Source organism: Anomaloglossus baeobatrachus, chromosome 5 (genome assembly GCF_048569485.1).
Source record: "Anomaloglossus baeobatrachus isolate aAnoBae1 chromosome 5, aAnoBae1.hap1, whole genome shotgun sequence".
NCBI classification, from domain to species: Eukaryota; Metazoa; Chordata; class Amphibia; order Anura; family Aromobatidae; genus Anomaloglossus; species Anomaloglossus baeobatrachus.
Window position 1 is genome coordinate 400,091,092 of NC_134357.1, and position 22,331 is coordinate 400,113,422.

The window sequence follows — 22,331 nt, forward strand, 5'->3', positions numbered from 1 at the left end:
GTTTTATTTCTCTGACTCTGGGTTTTTAATCTTCCTGCACACCTTCATCTCTCCTTGTCGGCAGTGTCTTGCAGCCTCCCCACTGGTCCTTCAGGAGGTATGAGAAAGCCCTCAATGCAATGGTCTATTTGAGAGCCAGATCCGAGGTGGCGTTTTTAGTTGTGTGGCTAGAGTATTTTTAGTCGGTACAGGGACCAGAAGAGTGCTGGCGCATCGTCACTCTGTAGTATGTCTTCCCCTTTTCCGTTACCCGTGTGAGAGGGTTTACATTCATAACAGTATGGCCATTACCCAGGAAGTGCTTTATTAACATTGCAATGGAGAAGCAAGACAAAAGATACAAAGATCCCTCACCTTATCCAGGACTGGTTTTACCCGAAGTGGGGCCCTGGGTAAACGTTTAAAGTAGGGGTCTAAATGCTAACATATTGCACTATCACACTCAAACATTTAGGTTGCACCATCACACTCAAAGTGGCCATATCGGAAACTATACTATTATCAGTGTGGCTCCTTCTCTGGATACCTTTGTTGGCAAATTGCAAATTGCTAGGAGGTGGTCCTCTCAAAGAAGTGGTCTTTTAAGGAGGTTTCAATGAATTTTGTCTAACATTTTTTTATTAGATTTATATCATACACACAAATTTACAAAAACGCAATTACAGATATTTTTAAAATACAAAAATATTTACATAAATTAATAATTAATTCTGGGAATATGAAAAATAGACAGATATTATCAATGTAGTGGAAAAATTAGGTGGAATACATGGAGATTTTATATAAGTGTAAGTAAATTAAACTCAGACGCAGGTCATGTCTGAGTGTAAGGTGACCATGGCAGAGATGGCCAAAAACTTAGAGGTCAAGAGGAGGTTTGACTGGTAGGATAACATAAGGACAGAATTATTGATGTGGGTACAAAAATTTTGCACCTACTACGTCCCCTATATGTACATTTCTTAAAACAGTGTTTCATATGTATGGCAAATAGTTAAACTAAAATGTGCTCCCCGATGTGTCACAGAACACATTGTAGTTGAACACACTGTTGACGCAACATGTGTGATGTTCTCTGGTAGAAAACTAGGTTTGATATTCCTATGCATATATTTTATACATTTCACCTGATGATTCACTGGGAATCTCACCATTAAATAAAAGGTAATAGGAGTGCATATGTGTGCATAGAGAGTGGATTATTTATTCATTTACATTTTTGGAAATTTTGTATTGTTTTCCAGGTTTTTTTATGAGTTTTTCACTAGTTTATATGCATTATGCAATATGTTGCGTGATGTAGTAATACTTTTGAAAATTTCACAGTCACATTCCATTAAAGATGATGAATCTGTTCTTGTTTTGACACAAATTTCCCATCTTCAAATTCCTCTGTGATTGAAACAATCTTTACAAATCTACGTGAACCTACAATCGGAAAAGAGCAGATGCACATTAATCATTTTGGAACACATACTTTCCTTAAAATACCAGTAACATGTAACGAGAGAAGCCTTCATGCAGAAGTACAACTGAGAGCTCCTGGGTAAAAATGCAAAATCTGTAACAAGACGCCCACTTACCTTGTGCATTTCTAATAATGATCCCTATTAAGGCTGAAGAAATTTGCCATCTCCACCCTCCCCCAAAAAAAAAACAAATAAAAAAAAACAGGGTCTGGATACTACCTCTGTATAACGTACAGCTACAGCTGAGCAAATCATTAGGATTAAAAAAAAAATTGTTCTAGTGTATTATTCTTTTGCTTCCCACATTTCTAACAACTTTTGGCGTTCTGCACAGATTTAGAGCTTCTAATAGTAAAGGATTGGGATCCTACTTTTTCAAAAATCCCACAGCAGTTACTTGAGCTGTCTCTATAGTATGTTAGCCCTTTCCCACTGCTTGTGGTCAAGCTGAAGGAAAATCTAGAAAATCCAAAATTTCTAAGCCAAGTAATATATACTATATCATGCCTACCCCATTATATGGTCATGGACAATTTTGTACCATTGTGATTGAAAGATCTGAACCTTCTGACTGTCCTATTATGAACAGTGAGTGAAATAAGTATTGAAAACCACCAATTTTCTGAGTAAATATATTTCTAATGGTGCTATTGTCAGTAACAACCTATCCAATCCACACAGACAAAGAAATCATACCATAGATGTTCATAAATTGCTATGTACAATAATGAGAAATGACACAGGGAAAAAATATTGAACACATGAAAAAAAAGCTGAAATATTTCAGTAATTAGAAAGCAAACCTGCAACTTAGTGAACTATATCAGCTCATTCAACTGATGGCCTATGAAAAGGTGTCTTATTAGCAAGTACCACACAAGAAACATCTCATGATGGGTAAAACCAGTGAGCTTTCTCATGACTTTTGTAAGTTTATTGTTGCAAAACATACTGATGGCATTGGTTATAGAAGTCTTTCTAAACTACGGAAGGTTACAGTGAGCACTGTTGGTAATCTGGAAATGGAAAGAACATTATTTCACCATAAACTGGCCACTACATGGCTCCCCGTAAGATTTCAGACAGAGTGGAAACAAGTAGCAGAAGAATTGACTAAGGGTACCGTCACACTTTAGCGACGCTCCAGCGATTCCACCAGCGATCTGACCTGGTCAGGATCGCTGGTGTGTCGCTACATAGTCGCTGGTGAGCTGTCAATCAGGCAGATCTCACCAGTGACCAGCCCCCAGCCAGCAGCGAGCGTGGAAGCGATGCTGCGCTTGGTAACAAAGGTAAATATCGGGTAACCAAGCGCTTGGTTACCCGATATTTACCTTGGTTAGCAGCGCACACCGCTTAGCGCTGGCTCCCTGCACTCGTAGCGAGAGTACACATCGGGTTAATAAGCAAACCGCTTTGCTTATTTACCGAATGTGTACTCCGGCTACGTGTGCAGGGAGCAGGGAGCCGGCACTGGCAGCCTGAGAGCAGCGGACGCTAGTAACCAAGGTAAATATCGGGTAACCAAGCAAAGCACTTCGCTTGGTTACCCGATATTTACCTTGGTTACAGCTTACCCCAGGCTGCCAGAAGCCGACTCCTGCTCCTTACACATTCAGATCGTTGCTCTCTCGCTGTCAAACACAGCGATGTGTGCTTCACAGCGGGAGAGCAACGTCCAAAAAATGAACCAGAGCAGTGTGTAACGAGCAGCAATATCACAGCAGGGGCCAGATCGCTGCTCAGTGTCACACACAGCGAGATCGCTAATGAGGTCACTGGTGCGTTACAAAAACCGTGACTCAGCAGCGATCTCGCTATGTGAGAAGTTCCCCTAAGAGCCAAGAACCACCAGGGGAGAGCTACAGAAAGACTTTGAATTAGAAGATACAATTGTTTCAAATAAAACAATAGGTAAAGCACTCAATCTCCATGTATACATGCTCAGCACACAAGACTCCATTGCTGAACAAACATTTAAGCGCATTTAAAGTTTTAACAACATTTAAACAACACTGTGGAATGACAAATGTACCGAGAGATTCTTAATAAAGATCTGCTGCCACGTACCAGGGTGATGAAGATGAAACGAGTGTGGAAATTCCGTCAACACAATGATCCCAAAAACACAACCAGGGAAACTCTCAATTGGTTTTAGAGAAATATATAAAGCTGCTAGAATGGTTCAGCCGATCACTTGACCTGAATCCAATAGAAAATTTAAGAAAGCCACGGACCCACTTGGGGGGAGGGGCGACATGACCAAGGGGGAGGTAGGGAGTGATGGGTTAATAGGGACAGTGGTATATGCCTAATATGGCTTTGGGGGATGGTTTTAGCCGGGGAGGAAGAGGAGGAGCAGGGAAAGGGTTAGCTGGGAGAGGAAGGAGTTACCTCCTCTTCTGTTTCCGGACGCCGAACGATCTGCACGTGCACCTCCATGGCAGATCTTCAGGAGCTCCAGCGTCTGATTCAGGCAGCGGTCGCAGCGCACGGGCCCCTGGCAGTGCAGACCCACATCAGGGCTGCCGGGGTTAACCCGTCGGCGCTTGCCCCTCGTCCCCCCAGCAGCGGCGGGCGCCAGTCGCGGCCCCCCCGCAGGTATTCCCCGGGCGCGGGGGGGGCGAGGAGGAGATGTAAGAGCCCCTCCAGGGACCCTCCGCAGAGTGCAGCGCAGCAGCAGCGTCTGGCTGCTGCAGAGGCCGGCGGGAGGAATCTTCGTTCCAGCCGCGGCGGTCGGGAGGTGGGAGTGGCCAGCACGGGGCCTGCTTCCGGTCCCGGCCTCCGGGCTGGAGTTACTGAGACTGCAGCGGCTCCAGGCCGGGAGCGCGCTCGGCGCAGGAGAGAGGCCAGCAGATCCCCCTGCAGTCGGCGGGGGGACCGCGGGGCTGCACGTGGCGGTAGGTCCGGCGCCGGGGGGGGGTCTGCGGTGCCTGACCCCGGTGCGGCTGAGAGAAGGAGTGACGGCGGGAGCCCTGCGGCAACCGCCGGGTCACTCAGTACCGCTGTGCAGCCCCCGGATGTGGCAGTCTCCCGTGGGAGCGGGAGGACTCGGCGGATGGAGGCCTGCAATAGCCCAGGAGGGCCAGAGGCGACGACGGCTGAGATCCGGAGCCGGGCGTCTGGTCGTCCGCGCCCAGAGGCCCCTTGCAGTCGGCAGGGGGGCGGGCGCAAGAGGTCGAGGCCCGGGGTGCCGGCGCGGGGGACAGGACGGTCTCCTGGGTTGTCACCCCGGGGCAAGAGATGGAGCGGGGATGACTCTGCCCACGCGGCGGCCCTGTCTGGCGGCCGTGGTGGGGGGGGTGCTGCGGCGGCGCCCCCCGGATGTCGGATGGAAGATGAGGCCAGCGGCGAGGAGGGGGAAGAGGCTTTCGGTTCGGAGGAGTCGGATGGACGACAGACGGAGGACAGCGAGGCGGCGGTCTCGGGAGACGCCGAGCGGCGGTCGGGTGAGACGGCCGCGGAGGCGGCAGGGGCTGCGCTGGCGGGGGGCTTCGGGGGGGGGGCGGCTGCGGCTACGGCAGCGCCCGCTGGTTTCGCAGTGTGGAGTCAATTGTTGGGGCTGTTGCAGGGGCTGGCGGCGGCTTCGGGAGCGGGGGGGGGAGGGGGCCCAGGCGCCGGTGGCGGCGTGGGTGGGTGCAGCCGGTTTAGGGGCCTCGGCGGCGACGGGGGGTGACGGAGCGGGTGCGAGTAGAGGGGGGGGCGAAGGGGGGAGTGAGACGGGGGGGGGAAAGGAGAAGGAAAAGGAGAAGGAAAAGGAGAAGGAAAAGGAGAAGGAGGATGAGGTGGTGCGCTTAGATGATAGGGCTAAAAGCGAAGTTTATGTTTGTTTTGAGGGCCCGCTGGGGGCCCATTTAAAGAAGGAGGTGCGGGAAAAAATTTGGAAAGGGGAATATGTGGAGATATTTTCTCTGCTTCCCCTGGAGAAATTTAATTTGGATAGGGTTAAGCCGAGTGATTCCAAAAAGGAGAAGGACGAGGAGGAAAAGCGCCGTTATAGGCTTATTCCTCGGACTTTTGCCAACTGGCTACAGGCATTTGCGATTTTGGCGAGCGTGGTCGGGGAGAAGGAGCCGGAGCATTGTTCGGCTTTGTTCGGCTACATGGATGCGATAGGGGAGGCTTATCGAGTTTATGGCGGACTGGCGTGGCTGCGCTACGACGAGCAATTTAGGCAGCGGAAGGCATTGCGGCCAGATATGCGTTGGGACCATAAGGATATTTCCTTATGGATGCGATTGATGTCGGCACCGGCTCAGCCCTTTCGGGGGGGCGCCGGGGGTTCGGGGGGGGCCGGGTCCCCGGCAAGTTTCAAGAAAGGTTTGTGTTGGCAGTACAATGAAGGGCAGTGCAGGTTTGGAGCGGCGTGCCGTTTTAAGCATGAATGCTCCGGATGTGGGGGGGGACATAGCTTGTCCAAATGTTTTAAAAAAGGAAAAGGAAAGGCTGGTGATGGGGCTGGTAAGAGGGACGACGCCGGTGAAGGTAGAAGTGATGGTTCCGTTTTTAAATAGGTATCCGGACAAGGAGGCGGCGGCGTTGTTAAGTTCTGGTTTTTCGGATGGTTTTCATATTCCGTCGGTTGTTAATGCATCGGTTCCGCCGTATCGTAATTTGCGTTCCGCTCGGGATCACCCGGAAGTGGTGGATGAGAAGCTGGAAAGGGAGGTGGCTTTGGGCAGGATGGGCGGCCCTTATGTCGCCCCGCCGTGCGGGAATTTGGTGGTGTCACCGTTGGGGGTGGTACCAAAGAAGGAGCGGAATAAATTTCGGCTGATTCATCATTTGTCTTACCCGGAAGGGTTATCGGTGAATGATGGCATTGCGCCGGAGTTGTCGGCGGTATATTATGTGTCGTTCGATAAGGCGTTGGACCTGGTTAGGGCGGCGGGGCGGGGTGCATTGATGGCAAAGGCGGATGTGGAAGCAGCGTTTCGGTTGTTACCGGTTCATCCAGATAGTCAGCATTTGTTGGGTTGCTGGTGGGATGGCAGTTATTATGTTGATCGTTGTTTGCCAATGGGCTGTTCCATTTCGTGTTCGTACTTTGAGGCATTTAGTTCGTTTGTTGAGTGGGTGGTTCGGGACGTGTCCGGGCTTACGTCCATCATTCATTACTTGGATGATTTCCTGTGTGTCGGGCCGGCGGGTTCGATGGTTTGTGCGGGTTTGCTATTTGCGTTGCAAAAAGTTGCGGCCAGTTTCGGGATTCCTTTGGCGCCGGATAAGACGGAAGGCCCGGCGCCGGTGATGTGTTTTCTGGGAATTGAAATTGACACCATTGCTATGGAATGCAGGTTGCCGGCGGAGAAGGTCCGTGATTTGAGGTCCGCAGTGTCAGGGGTAAAAGCGGCGAAGAAGGTGCGGCTTAAGGCGGTGCAGTCTTTGCTTGGAAAATTGAATTTTGCTTGCAGAATTGTGCCAATGGGGAGAGTGTTTGCGAGGCGTTTGGCGACGGCGACGGCCGGGGTACGGTTGCCGGCGCATTTTGTGCGGATCACAAAGGCGATCAGGGACGATTTGGAAGTATGGGATCAATTTTTGCAGCATTTCAACGGCCGGACGCTGGTGATGGAGAGGGTGGCGTCTAACGGGGCGTTGCAGCTGTTTACGGATGCGGCGGGGTCGGCCGGGTTTGGGGCTGTCTTCAGAGGTCATTGGTGTGTCGGGCAGTGGCCACAGGCGTGGCGGGAGAGCGGCTTGGTTAGGAATTTGGCTCTGTTAGAGCTATTCCCCATTGTAGTGGCAGTGGAGCTATGGGGGTCGCACTTTGCCGGAAGGAAAGTGTGTTTTCATTGTGATAACCAGGCGGTGGTGCACGCGATTAACAACTTGTCTGCTAAGTCGGAGCCGGTGGTGGTGTATTTGCGGCATTTAGTGTTGAGATGTCTGCAGTTGAATGTGCAGGTAGTGGCAAGGCACGTTCCGGGTGTTGACAACGAGGTGGCTGATGCTTTGTCTCGTTTTCAGTTCAGCAGGTTTCGGGCGCTGTTGCCGTGGGCGGACGAAGTTGGAGTGGAGTGCCCCGAGGATTTGTGGCATCTGGTGAGGCGGTGATCTCAGACTTGATTCGGAACTCGGTGACCGAGGTGACTTGGTGCCGGTATGCTAAGGTGTGGGCTGAATGGGAGGAGTTGTTGCGTCTGATGTTTGGTGGGGAAAGCGTGGATTACTTGGTGGCTTTGTTGTCATTGGTGAGTACGGATTTTTCAGCCGGGCGATCGGCATCGGCTGTGGCACATCGGGTGTCGGCAGTGGCATTTTGGTTAAAAATGAGAGGGGAGCGTGATGTTTCACAGGATTTTCGGGTTCGTCAGGCTTTGCGGGGCTTTCGCCGTGGCGTACGGGAGAGGGACAAGAGGCGCCCTGTATCGTTTGGTTTGTTGAGACGGATGGTGGGTGGCCTGAGCGGCATTTGTGAGTCTGTGTACGAGACGGTTCTATTTACAACGGCTTTCGGTCTCGCTTTTTATGGGGCGTTCCGGATAGGCGAGCTGGTGAGCCCGTCCAGGGTGACGGGTGGTGGTTTGATGTTTGAGGACGTGCAAGTGAGCAGTAGTCAGGTGGAGTGCCGGATTCGCCGGTCAAAAATGGATCAGCTGGGCCGTGGTAGATTGGTGGTGTTATATGCGGTTCCAGGAGAGGAATTGTGCCCTGTGCGTGTAGTCGAGAGATTTATGGCCGTGAGGGGAGGCTTACCTGGCCCGTTGTTGCGGCATTTGAATGGGTCGTTTTTGTCGAGGTTTCAGTTTGTGGCGGTGCTGCGGCTAAGTCTACGTAACGCGGGGGAGCGCCCGGAGGAATTCGGGTCGCATTCATTCCGAATTGGTGCAGCAACGGAGGCAGCCCGTTGGGGGCTTGGAGATGAGGTGGTAAAGCGTATTGGTAGATGGGAATCTTCTTGTTTTCGGCGGTATGTGAGACCGCAGTTGTTGTAGCATCATGGGACTTTGGTTACGTGCGGAAGGTTTGAGGAAAGGGGTGTTTTTTGATGTGTTGGTGGTTGTGCTGTTATTGGTTTTGATATTTTCGTTTTGTTTTATTTGTTATAGGGAAGTGCCTGATCTGGATCTTGGGGCACTCCTTCGTATTTTGGGGTGCCCGTCGGGCGGAGGTCCGCCCGAATGGTCGACAGCTGGGTTTGGATCGTGCGCAGGCGACTGTTCGATGGATCGGAGTTCGGGGCATGGAGTGGGGCAGGGTGGTCCCGGAATTTCGTTTCCATTGTAAAGTTGAGCGGCCCCCGGATGTGCTGGTATTGCATGTGGGGGGTAATGATCTTGGTGCCAGGGCGTCGCGGGATTTGATCCGAGACATAAAGATTGATTTACTGCAGTTGTGGAAGCGGTATCCTGGTTTGCTGGTCGTATGGTCTGACATAGTGACCAGGTTGGCATGGAGAGGGGCTCGGTCGGTGGAGAAGGTTAATAAGGCCAGGGCCCAGGTGAATAGGGTAGTGGCTAGGTTTGTGACCAGGAATGGTGGGATTGTGGTACGGCACAGGGATTTGGAGCCGGCTGATTGGCGATTTCGGAGGGGTGATGGTGTGCACCTCAACGAGGTCGGTCTGGATTTATGGGCGTTGGGTCTGCAGGATGGTGTGGAGCGTGCTTTTGGTGTGTGGCGGGTCCAGGCCACGTAAGGTGTCACGTGGTCTGTCCTGTGGCGGTGGGGGTAGGTCTGGTCCAGAGGTTTGGAAGTGATTGGTGGCTGGACCGGGAGTCATTGTCTTGGTATGGTGGCTCTCGGTTTCCGGGATGTGGCAGGCACGGGGTTCTGCCAAAGTGTGGGGGTCAATCCGTGGGTGATTGGCACCTCGTCTCTGGGTCGGTGTGTTGCGGCCGGGGACAGGGGGAGTAGTAGTAGTGGACTGGGCCTACCCCGGGGGGTATTGTAAATGTTATTGTCTATTGTTACCGTTATGTGGTTGTTTTGGGTCGCCCGTTGGACGGCGTCCCTAAGGTACTAGTCTGTAAAACAATAGGCAATAAAAAGGCTGCTGTGGCCATTTGAACCAAGTCGCATGCAGTCCGTGTGTTTAATTTTAGAGGATAAGGGGGTTTGGTTACACAGACATCATGACCGGAGAATCCTCCCTCAGCTGGTCAAGAAAGCCACGGACCCACTTGGGGGGAGGGGCGACATGACCAAGGGGGAGGTAGGGAGTGATGGGTTAATAGGGACAGTGGTATATGCCTAATATGGCTTTGGGGGATGGTTTTAGCCGGGGAGGAAGAGGAGGAGCAGGGAAAGGGTTAGCTGGGAGAGGAAGGAGTTACCTCCTCTTCTGTTTCCGGACGCCGAACGATCCCCGCCCACCCTCCCTTTGTGTTGTCATGTGGGAGATGTTTTTGGGTAGTTGGGATACCTTTTGTCACAGTAGCGGTGGGGGTAGGTCTGGTCCAGAGGTTTGGAAGTGATTGGTGGCTGGACCGGGAGTCATTGTCTTGGTATGGTGGCTCTCGGTTTCCGGGATGTGGCAGGCACGGGGTTCTGCCAAAGTGTGGGGGTCAATCCGTGGGTGATTGGCACCTCGTCTCTGGGTCGGTGTGTTGCGGCCGGGGACAGGGGGAGTAGTAGTAGTGGACTGGGCCTACCCCGGGGGGTATTGTAAATGTTATTGTCTATTGTTACCGTTATGTGGTTGTTTTGGGTCGCCCGTTGGACGGCGTCCCTAAGGTACTAGTCTGTAAAACAATAGGCAATAAAAAGGCTGCTGTGGCCATTTGAACCAAGTCGCATGCAGTCCGTGTGTTTAATTTTAGAGGATAAGGGGGTTTGGTTACACAGACATCATGACCGGAGAATCCTCCCTCAGCTGGTCATGAAAGGAACTAAAGCTCAGACTTCATAGAAGGAGCCCACAGTACGCTCAGGATTTGAAGAGTGTTTGTCTGGATGAATGGTCCAAATTCACATCTGAGCAATGCATGTAGCTAGTTTCTCCATACAGGAGGTGTCTTGAAGGGATCATCATCAACAAATGCTATTGTACAAAGTATTAAATAAATTTCATTAGGCGTGTTCAATAATTTTCACTATTTTTTTTTTTTCATTATTACACAAACTTTAATTTATGGATATCTATGGTTTGACTTCTTTGCCTGTGTGGATTGGATGGATTATTACCAACATCTGATGAGAAATTATGGTATTGTCAATAGCACCATTTAGAAATACAGTATATTTACTTAGAAAACTGGAGACATGTTCAATACTTATTTCACCCACTATATATACTGTATATGGACCATTTTCCAGTTACATCCACTCTTGGGGTGAGAACAAGATTTTTTGACTAATATATTCCCAGCATCCCATTCTCCATCTTCCATTAAAATTATTATGTATGTGTTAAATAACAACAAATCTTTTGTGAAATTCCACTCATTTTTGGAACACTACTGCACTCTGGAAAAATGTCTTCTGTTTTTCGTGTCTAAGTCAGTAACATGGAAATATGGGTTCTAATATCCATTGGGCTAGAACATCTTACTTGCCTTTTGCTTTTGTAGATTCAACCAGTGGAATCCTAAAAATGAGGAAAAAAGGAAAAATGTAACTTTTATTTTCTAAGATTTAGCGCTCTTTTCTACTTGCGTACCGCTTCCGATGCGGGAGCAATGGGAGCGATATGCTAATGATCCTCTGCTGCGGTGTCAGTCGAGGGTCATACGACTGTGATGCAATCTTGAGATCGCATCACAGGAGCGGAGAAGATGGAGGGAGCACTTGCTCCCATCTCCTCCGTTGTCTGTCTCTGCGTGCACCGCACTGCAGTCGCATAACATGCGAGAGCAGTGCGATTTTTACACACACGTCAGCCGAGACTCAGTTCAAATCACAGCATGCTGCGATTGTACCGAGAGCACGGTTTGTGTGGAGAAAAAAACGGGACAGATGAAACTATCTCATTGGTTAACACTGGTGCGAGTGCAATCCGATTTTTTTTTTTTTATCAACTCGCACAAGAAAATCATAGATGGAAAAGCACCCTTACGCTAATACACAACCATTGCTATAGATGTATAGTAAACTCATAACCTAACCATATGGACAGCATCGGACTGGCCCGGAGCGGCACCAGACGATGCTCCTGTGGGCCCCATGTAGCGTGAAGTGTCACAATCTAGTCATAATATATTGTCTGGTCATACTGTGGCAGTATTTGTCCATGGTATGTGGTATTATTCTGCCACTATGTAATGATAATATGTTGTCTGGTCATGGTATGGCAGTATTTGTCCCTTGTATGTGGTATTATTCTCTTACGATGTGATGATAATATGTTGTCTAGTCATGGTGTGGCAGTATTTGTCCCTTGTACGTGGTATTATTCGGTCACTATGTGGTGATATGTGATCTGACCATGTTATAGCAGTAGTGTCCCTGGTATGTGGTATTATTCTGTCACAATATGATGATAATATGTTGTCTGGTCATGTTGTGGCAGTATTTGTCCCTGTTATGTGATATTATTCTGTCACTATGTGGTGATAATATGTGGTCTGCTCATGATTTGGCAGTATTTGTCATTGGTATGTGGTATTATTCTGTCACCATGTGGTGATAATATGTTGTCTGGTCATATAATTTTCCTCTGATTGTTCCACTTCAGATTTTGGTTTACAAATACTGATGTAAAATATTGACGAAATACTGAATGTGTGAATGTGGGCAAAGGATAAGTGATAACTTGTGTATTGGTGGGGGGGGGGGTGACTCCTGGGTATGCACCGATTGGGAGAATATGTAACTTTTATCTCCATCAGAATGGAGCTGCATGTTCACTCATCCATTCATTCCCTCAGTGGCTGTGAGCCCTGCACTTGGCTTTCTCTAGAAGCCCCAATGAGGATGTACGGAGCTGCGGTCACACATCCGACCTGGCACTCCATGATAAAATGGGGATAAAGGTGCCCTGTCAGGTATAAAAGTTTCCCATTGTTTCCAATGGTTGGATTCCACCGATCAATAAGTTATCACTGATCCTGTGGATCCTGTGGATCAGTGATATAAATTTAAATTATTTTCACCAAACATCCCCTTTAATGCAAAATCCGTAATTGTACATCCCAATTATTGTGTGTACAGGAGATGTGCAGGACTCTCCTATATTTTACTGTCCACGCTCCACTATAACAGGGATAACGACGAACAGGTATTTGCAAATAGCTGTAGTGTGGGCCCCTAGATCATTTCCTCCTGTGGACCCCAGACACACCAGTCTGACCTTGCATGTGGACTTTAGGAAGAAACTTAATAATCATGTCTATCAGTCTATTTTAAAGACACAATAAAGACTTATTTGTACATACATGTCTTCTTCTTGCAGTAGACGTCTATATGTCGCGATTTCTATCTCCAGGCGCGTCCTTACATCCATCAGAATCTTATACTCATGTTGTTGACGCTCTAGATCGTATCGCAGCCTGGAAAATTCACCTTCCACACTGTTAACCAGAGCTTGTATGTAAGTTAACTGACACCCGTAATCAGCTTCTGTTTCGACTAAGGAGCCTTCTAGAGCCAATTTCTGTAACAGGCAAGACAAAATTAATGGTGATTCGCAGGTTAGAATTGTTACTAAACTAATGAGTGTTCATCAAAGTATTTCCCAATATTGTTGATACCACTTCTTTGTACCAAAAAAGACATGTATTGAATTAGCACACATATTTCTGACTCTTGTTTTCCACAATCTGTTACAATACCAGAACAAGCACAGCCTACGGACTACAATGGTGCTATTTCTGCTAGAAAAAAAAGAAGACCCTTTTTCTAGTCTCAGACTAAGCGTAAAGGAAATCTGTAGCATATTTTTTTCTACCGAGTCTGAGAGCAGCATGATATAGGGACAGAGACCCTGATTCCAGTGTTGTATCACATATGGAGATTGTTTGTGTAGTTTCATCAGCAGGAGATTATCATTAGAGGACTAGTATACCTGCTGCCAGGTAGTCCAACTATGGCCACACCAATGATTGGCAGCTAATTGCCTATACACAGTATACACAGAAAGCTGCCAATCAGTGGTGTGAGCGGGGTTATAAAAAGCTCAGAATTTAGAGAATTGGTATAGTTGCAATAAATCATTCCATTTTTCATTAACACTATAGCATACAGTATAGTAAGTAATACATCACTGAAATCTCGGTCTCTTCCTTACAATAGGCTGCAATATGCAGATTTTGCGACAATAAGCTGCGGCCACCACCACTGAGCTCTTATATACAGCATTCTAGAATACTGTATATAAGTGCTCAGACCGCTCTGTATAACGTAAAAATACTCATCTAGGGGGTGGTCTTTTCCGATGGCTGTCGCTGCTCTCCGGTTCAGTGTATCCTCTCTGCTGCAATCTCCATCCTACTTCTACCCAGTCCAGTATGTATGACGTGTCCTACGTCATCCACACAGGCTGACATTCCAGTCCTGTGCATGCACATTTTGATCTGCCCTGCTGAAGGCAGAAAAAAGTACTGTAATGTGCAGGTGCGAGGAAAGGTTAAAGACTGCCCGCGAAAGCGCACTACAATACTTTGATCTGCCCTGAGCAGGGCAGATGAAAGTGCACCTGCGCAGCACTTCAATGCCGGCCTATGAGGATAACGTAGGACGCGTCATGCACACGGACCTCAGAAAAAGGACAGCAATCGCCGCAGAGAGGAGACGCCGGACCGGAGAGCAGCCATCGGATCGGGCCGCCCTGCAGGAGTATTATAAAAATGTTTTGTATGTTCTACACAATGGTCTAGGCTCTTATATACAGTATTCTAGAATGCAGTATATAAGGACTCACTGGTGGTGGCCGCAGCTTATAGTCGCCAAATCTGGTGACAGGTTCCCTTTAAATAAGATTGACAGATCAATCAGCTGATTGTCAGGAGAAGCCAGGCAAAAAGCAACTGCTCCATGGCAAATAAAATACAACATGATGGCCACTAAGGTGAAAGTGCTCTGTTCTTGCCCATTGGGTAACCAACTGATCTGATAAGGTACAGTATATGGCCAAGAGCTGACTCCATTATTTTTAACTATACTGTTCCATTGGGCTGTAGAGCTAAATAGATTTGGTAAGCTTACTTCTGCTAGGTAATCTTATGTAGTAATAACAATTCAGAAAGTGAAAGAAGAATGGCACCAAAAAACTTCAAAAACATCTTTATTAAAATCTAAAAAAAATTAAAGTAGGCCATCAGTGGCAAAGCAACATCTCTTGCCTTCCATGTTTCTCACCTATTTGGCCTTTACTCACAGCTTTGTCATAACTAAGGATCTGTTTTCGAAGTTCTCGGCTGCTGATCTCCTCCGAGTTTTCTTGACTATAGCACTGGTATGTGTCTACTAATTGTCCAACAAATTTCAGGTCAATATCAAAAGTGCACAAACCCATTGGTCTACTCCATCATACAATGTAACTACGTACTTTGCTTTTGTCAGCCTGAAGATCGATCTCTAATGTCTGCAGTGTGTGCCGGAGATCAATACCTTCAGTCTTAACCGTCTGCAGCTGCTCCGTCCCAGAAATCATTTGTTGGTTCAATTCTTCACTCTGCGCAGTTAAAGTAATATAGAAAACATGACATATAACTTCCTTACCAAGGGTTCAGTTATGTATAGCTATGAAGTTTGTAACCCACTAAGAATCTTAAGATCTAATTGCTCATCTTCTGGTTGGCTTATAAAATGTTGCCAGATATTATTCAAAAGGAACTTTCACTGAATTGTTTATTTAAACTCAGTACCTCCTTCAATGGCCGCTGCTTCTCTCCACTGATTTCGGAACAGTTTTTCTTTTTTTTCCATACACCTCTGTTCCAAAATTATGCTCCTGGTAAAAAAGACGCAAATCTTCCCTTCAGTCAACTGGGGGTATACAACAGAACATCTCTGTGGGTGCAGGTAAATTTTGATTGGTGAGGAGAAAATGCAAACACCCACAGAGAAATTCTATGATAGACGCCCAATTAGTTGAAGGGAAAGTTTGCACCATAAGGATTCACTTACGCTTGTGTATAAATACGACAAGTGCAATCCACTAAAAGAACTGGAGAGGATGCGTAAAGCTCAGTTTGATTTTTTTTCACACATAACTGAGCCTGTGGGCAAAAGTCTGGTGAAAGGGGACAGACCCGTTCTAAGACCTCATTCATACGTCATCAGTGTTTGTCAAAGCCAGGAGTGGAACTTATAGAGAATACTATCGTTGAATGATTGACACCTGTTCTGTGTTTTGGAGACACTCCTGGTCTTGGCAAACAATACTGATGTTATACTAATCAAAAATACTGATGTGTGAATAAGTGAATAACAAGATTTAGAACAAAAAAATGACACCATATCAAATGGATATAAATAGAATACTTTTTACATACAGAGAACTAAGGAGAACCGTAGTCTTGGTCATTAATTGACCGGAATATTATCAATAAGACAATCAGAAACAACTCCTTGCAAAAATGTAAAACATTTATTAAATAGTAATCAAAAACAAGAAGTGACGTAAAGGTTTATCAACAATCAGTTTACAGGAATCAGGCTTTTAAGGGTATCCCTGAGGTCAGATCACAAGGGCCAATACAACAAACATGGTAATGGGATTGACAGATGTTAAAAGGTTCATCAAGAAACACTTGCTCCAAAAATTATAAAGACAATAAAAGTACAGGTAGATTTATCAACAAGTGAGACCATCATAGGGCAACATTGTTACGAGGGGGACCCGGGGAAGCGTGCCAAGATGGGGAATGGACAGCTTCCGCCGGTCAAGGTCCACTGTGCGGTGTAAGGGACCGCTGCTATGGTGGGTGAAGAGTGAGCGGGTTGCTGCTAGCGATCGTCTGGAATGTCACAGACGATCTATGTACACCGGTCTGCTCTAACCCGTGTGGGTTGTATGGCAGGGATCACACGGCTCGGTGTACCTGTTGCACGGGGAAGCACAGAGGTGCCCACGCACGTGTGCCAGTGGAAGTCACGAGAATATGGCACGAGGGTAGCACAGAGGTGCCCACGCACGTGTGCTTTCAATAACCAGGTGAGTCCAGTGGAGACTCGAGGAGCTCACCTGGGACAGGAACACGGCCTGTAGAAGGAGCTACTGCGGCCTGCAAACCAGGGGCTGCCTAAGCAGCAAGGGCCAAGCCCACAGAGGAAGATAATGCCTGAGCAATGGCGTGGCAGCACGCTGCCAGACATCCAAACATAGAAGGACGGTCGCGCGCCGCCATGATGGCAGGAGGAGCTTTTAAGGAGGTGTAGCTCCAGCCAAGGGCGGGCGCGAGACGGAGATGACGGACTTGACCCAATCAGGATCCACGACATCCCAGCCTGGCCAGTCAGGATTCACCACGTCACCAGCCTTGTCATCAAGCCGTGTGACGTCAGTGGGCGAATCAGGATCCACCAAGCATAGCACATGCTCACCCTCCTGCCTCTGGGAAATAGAGGCGGGATCCTCGGTCTCACAATGTGTAGAGATAACGGGAGTCTCACTGCTTCCCTGAGCAGCAAACCTCTGCACATTGCGCAACCTCACAGACCTTCGAGGCTGCTGAGCAGGAGGAGCTGCGGCAGGAAAGGAATGGGAGACCGTCTCATTTCTTGCAACAGGAGTACCACTAGGTGTCACCCTTGTGCTGCCTCTCTGAGTAGGTTTCTCCTGCACTCTGCGCAGTCTGGCAGACCTTCGGCGCTGCTGAGGAGGAGCACTCGTGGCAGGCAAGGAGACTGTCTCATTCCTTGCCACAGGAGAGCCACGAGGTGTAACATTACCCCCCCGTCTAGGCCCCCCCCCCCTGCCCATGCTCAAAGGCCGCTATCAAACCTGGGGCGTGGATATGATCCTCCAATTCCCAGGATCTATGCTCCGGACCACGGCCGACCCACTCCACAAGGTAGTACCTCCTGCCCCGTATAACTTTTGTCTCCACAAGCTTCGCCACCTCAGAGTCGTCGGGCGGGGGGTCAGTTTGAGGCGTCAGGGACCCCGAGAACTTATTAAGTCATACGGGTTTCAGGAGGGACACGTGAAAGGTGTTGGCTATAGCCCAGCGTGGAGGGAGCTGGAGTCGGTATGCCACCGGGTTCACCTGCTCTAGCACTTTAAACGGACCCAGGTACCTAGGGGCGAACTTGGCTGCCTGTACCCGTAGGTTAACATTCTTAGAGGACAGCCACACTAGGTCACCAGGGGCGAAGGATGGTGCAGGGCGGCGGCGCTCATCAGCCGTTGTCACCATCCGTTCTTTAGCCCTCTTAAGGGCCTCTTGGGTGTTATCCCAGATCTCCCGGGCCTCGGTCGCCCAATCCTCCACTCTAGGATCGGGTGACGTTATGGGCATAGGAACCGGGATTCTGGGATGTTGTCCGTTATTGAGCAGGAACGGAGTCTGACCAGAGGATTCATGGACCGAATTATTAATGGCAAATTCGGCCCAAGGAAGGAGGTTAGCCCAGTTGTCGTGATGCGCGGAGATAAAATGGCGGAGGTAAGTTACCAAGGTCTGATTGGTCCTCTCTACCAGTCCATTGGTTTCGGGATGGTATGCGGAGGAGATGTTCAGCTCTATCTGCAGGAGCTTACAGAGCTCTCTCCAGAAGCGAGACGCGAACTGGGGACCCCGGTCGCTCACCACCTTGTCAGGCATGCCATGCAGCCTAAATACATGCCTAATGAATAAGGTGGCGAGAGCACGTGACGTCGGGAGTCGTGGGAGAGGCACCAAGTGGACCATTTTAGAGAAGTGATCCGTGATGACCCATACGACCTTGTGACCTGCTGACTTGGGCAGATCTCCCAGGAAGTCCATTCCCACCACTTCCCAGGGACGATCCGGCACTGGCAGTGGGTGAAGAAGACCTGCCGGTCTCTGCCGGGACGGCTTATTCCGTGCACACGACATACAGGCTCCCACATACTCCTGTATGTCCTGGGGTAGTCTCGGCCACCAATAGTGCCTAGTCACAAGGTCTCTGGTCCTTTTGACCCCAAAGTGACCCCCGACCTTGGAGGCATGGGCCCACGATAGCACCTCATTCCGTAGTTCAGGGGGAACGAGGGTCTTGCCAGGTGGCACCTGGTCCAAAGAAGTGGGAGTGACCATCCTCAAGCTGTCCGGGGGTAGTATAAGACGAGGCTCCTCCTCGTCCTCCTCCAACACAACCATACAACGTGACAAGGCATCGGCCCGTACGTTCTTCTCACCGGCCAGGTGGCGGATAATAAAGCGGAACCGGGAGAAGAACAAGGACCAACGGGCCTGCCTTGGGTTCAGGCGTTGTGCTGTCTGGAGGTATGTGAGATTTTTATGGTCGGAAAATACTTCAAATGGATGCTTCGCACCCTCCAGGAGATGCCGCCATTCCTGGAATGCTAGTTTCATCGCCAGTAACTCCCTATCCCCTATGGAGTAGTTCCTCTCGGCCGGAGAAAAGGTTTTGGAGAAAAAGAAACATGGATGCTTCCTTCCTCGTTCGTCTTTCTGGTACAGGACTGCACCAGCACCGACCGAAGAGGCGTCTACCTCTAGTAGAAAGGGTTTGGAGATGTCTGGACGATGAAGGATGGGAGCTCTGGAGAAGTAAGTTTTGAGAGTGTGAAATGCCTCTACCGTTTCCCGTGTCCATGCTTTGGGATTAGCGCCCTTGCGGGTAAGGGCAATGATGGGTGCTGCCACCGTCGAGAAGTTGGGAATGAACTGGCGATAATAATTGATAAACCCAAAGAATCGCTGGATCGCTTTCAGCGAGCGGGGCTCAGGCCATTTCATCACTGTCTCCAACTTCCCCGGATCCATTGCTAACCCCTGACTGGACACGATATACCCCAGGAACGGCAAGGATTCACGTTCAAAAACGCACTTTTCTAGCTTAGCATATAACGAATGAGTGCGGAGCCTCTTAAGTACTCGGATGACATCCCTCCGATGGGTGGCAAGATCGGGGGAGAAGATAAGGATATCATCCAGGTATGCAACCACGGAAAGATACAAATCCCGGAAAACATCATTCACAAAGTCTTGAAATACGGCGGGGGCATTGCAGAGTCCGAAGGGCATTACGAGATACTCGTAGTGACCGTCCCTGGTGTTGAAGGCGGTCTTCCACTCATCGCCCTCTCGGACTCGCACTAGATTATACGCCCCGCGTAGATCCAGCTTCGTGAAGATCTTTGCCCCGCGGAATCGATCAAATAACTCCGTAATGAGGGGCAAAGGGTATTTGTTTTTGATCGTGATTGCATTTAATCCCCTGTAATCGATACAGGGGCGTAGATCCCCTTCCTTCTTTTGCACGAAGAAGAACCCCGCACCGGCCGGTGAAATAGACTTGCGAATGAACCCTTTTGCCAGGCTGTCCTGAATATATTTGGACATAGCCTCCGTCTCTGGAGCAGAGAGGGGATACACTCTGCCCCTAGGGGGCTCAGAGCCTGGCTTCAGGTCTATTCGGCAATCGTATGGCCGGTGGGGAGGAAGGGTATCTGCGGCCCTCTTGGAGAAGACGTCCCTGTAGGCCTCATAAGGTGTCGGTAAACCTGGCTCCCCTGTATTCCCTGAGGACCCAACCGACCTAATGGTAGCGGGTGGTTCGGTAGTCACGAGGTGCTCCCTACAGGATCCTGCCCATGATGAGATCTCCCCTGTTGCCCAGTTGAGTATAGGAGCATGCTGTCTCAACCAGGGGAGGCCCAGTAGGATCTCATCCGTCCCCCCTGGAAGCACCAGGAAGGACACCTGCTCATGGTGTCCTGGTGATACTTCCATCCTGAGAGGAATGGTGATCTGGGTGATGGGATCGACTAGTAGGGACCCGTTGACTACCCGAACCCTGAGTGGCTTGGGCAAGAGAACCAGGGGAACTGAGTATCGGGTTGCCAGGGAGGTCGAAATGAAATTGCCATCAGCGCCTGAGTCCAGGCAGGCCAGAGCAGAGAAGAGAGTAGTGCCAAACTGCAACTGGGCGCTGATAGTCAACCTAGAGGGAGAAGCAGCGTCTAGGAACCCCCCTCTGATGGAAACTAGACGCTGTCTTTTCCCGACGGTTTGGGACATCGGGTAGCTATGTGTCCCCTCTGCCCACAGGAAAAGCAGATGACACCAGACCGAGAACCTGGGGTAGAGGAGACCGCTTTGGACACCTCCATTGACTCCACGGAGTCGCCTACAGAGCTGGCTGGGAGACCTGTCTGGTGGAAGACGGGAGCCAGACGCTTTTTAGGCCGTGAGGACGTGGGTGCTGAAGAGACCTCGAGCCTCCGCTCCGCCTGGCGGATGTCTATGCGAGAGGCAACCACAATCAAGGACTCTAAAGTAGCAGGCACCTCACGCGTGGCCAGTGCGTCTTTGACGAACCCTGCCAGGCCCTCCCAGAACACAGGGACAAGGACCTTATCGGGCCAGTCCAGCTCTGCGGCAAGTGTCCTAAAGTGTACGGCAAAGTCCCCGACTGAAGTGGACCCTTGCCGAAGTCGTAGGAGGCGCAGCGCGGAGTCGTGGGTGACTTGAGGCCCGAGGAACACCATTCTCATGGCCCCAAGATAAGATGCTAAGTTAGTCACCACCCGATCTCCGCGCTCCCACAACGGCGTAGACCACTTCAGCGCTCTCCCTGTGAGCAGGGACTGGACGAAGGCTACCTTCGCCTTCTCGGTAGCGTAAAGATTCGCGGACAGCTCTAAGTAGGTGGTAACTTGGTTTATAAACCCACGGCACTCGGAGCTGTCCCCGCTAAAGCGCTCTGGAAGCGCAAGGCGAGGAGACCTTCCGCCCAATAGCACAGCCTGGGTAGCCGCCTGGGTGGCGACTGTCGTCAGAGCAGTCTTGTCGGAGGAAGACTGCTCCACTGCTGCCAAACGTGATTCCAACTGCTGCACATAACGCAGCAACTGCTGCTGCTCTTCAGCCATAGCCAGACCTTTGGCGCGACCGTAATGTTACGAGGGGGACCCGGGGAAGCGTGCCAAGATGGGGAATGGACAGCTTCCGCCGGTCAAGGTCCACTGTGCGGTGTAAGGGACCGCTGCTATGGTGGGTGAAGAGTGAGCGGGTTGCTGCTAGCGATCGTCTGGAATGTCACAGACGATCTATGTACACCGGTCTGCTCTAACCCGTGTGGGTTGTATGGCAGGGATCACACGGCTCGGTGTACCTGTTGCACGGGGAAGCACAGAGGTGCCCACGCACATGTGCCAGTGGAAGTCACGAGAATATGGCACGAGGGTAGCACAGAGGTGCCCACGCACGTGTGCTTTCAATAACCAGGTGAGTCCAGTGGAGACTCGAGGAGCTCACCTGGGACAGGAACACGGCCTGTAGAAGGAGCTACTGCCGGAGCAGCAAGGCAGGGACACGGCCTGCAAACCAGGGGCTGCCTAAGCAGCAAGGGCCAAGCCCACAGAGGAAGATAATGCCTCAGCAGTGGCGTGGGCGCACGCTGCCAGACATCCAAACATAGAAGGACGGTCGCGCGCCGCCATGATGGCAGGAGGAGCTTTTAAGGAGGTGTAGCTCCAGCCAAGGGCGGGCGCGAGGCGGAGATGACGGACTTGACCCAATCAGGATCCACGACATCCCAGCCTGGCCAGTCAGGATTCACCACGTCACCAGCCTTGTCATCAAGCCGTGTGACGTCAGTGGGCGAATCAGGATCCACCAAGCATAGCACATGCTCACCCTCCTGCCTCTGGGAAATAGAGGCGGGATCCTCGGTCTCACAATGTGTAGAGATAACGGGAGTCTCACTGCTTCCCTGAGCAGCAAACCTCTGCACATTGCGCAACCTCACAGACCTTCGAGGCTGCTGAGCAGGAGGAGCTGCGGCAGGAAAGGAATGGGAGACCGTCTCATTTCTTGCAAC

At 49.9% G+C, this 22,331-nt stretch overlaps 1 protein-coding gene across 1 annotated transcript in view; it reads right to left on the reverse strand.

Moving 5' to 3' along the window:
• Positions 1-642: 642 nt before the first annotated feature.
• The window catches only part of LOC142311622 (keratin, type I cytoskeletal 19-like), a 43,245-nt gene continuing 21,556 nt past the window's right edge, over positions 643-22,331 (reverse strand). Inside the window, exons 5-8 of the mRNA XM_075350184.1 lie at positions 14,899-15,024; positions 12,788-13,005; positions 10,970-11,001; positions 643-1,428 (exon numbers count right to left, since the gene is read on the reverse strand). Coding sequence (XP_075206299.1) covers positions 1,337-1,428; positions 10,970-11,001; positions 12,788-13,005; positions 14,899-15,024 — 468 coding nt within the window. The 3' untranslated portion in view covers positions 643-1,336. The remainder of the gene's footprint in view (positions 1,429-10,969; positions 11,002-12,787; positions 13,006-14,898; positions 15,025-22,331) is intronic.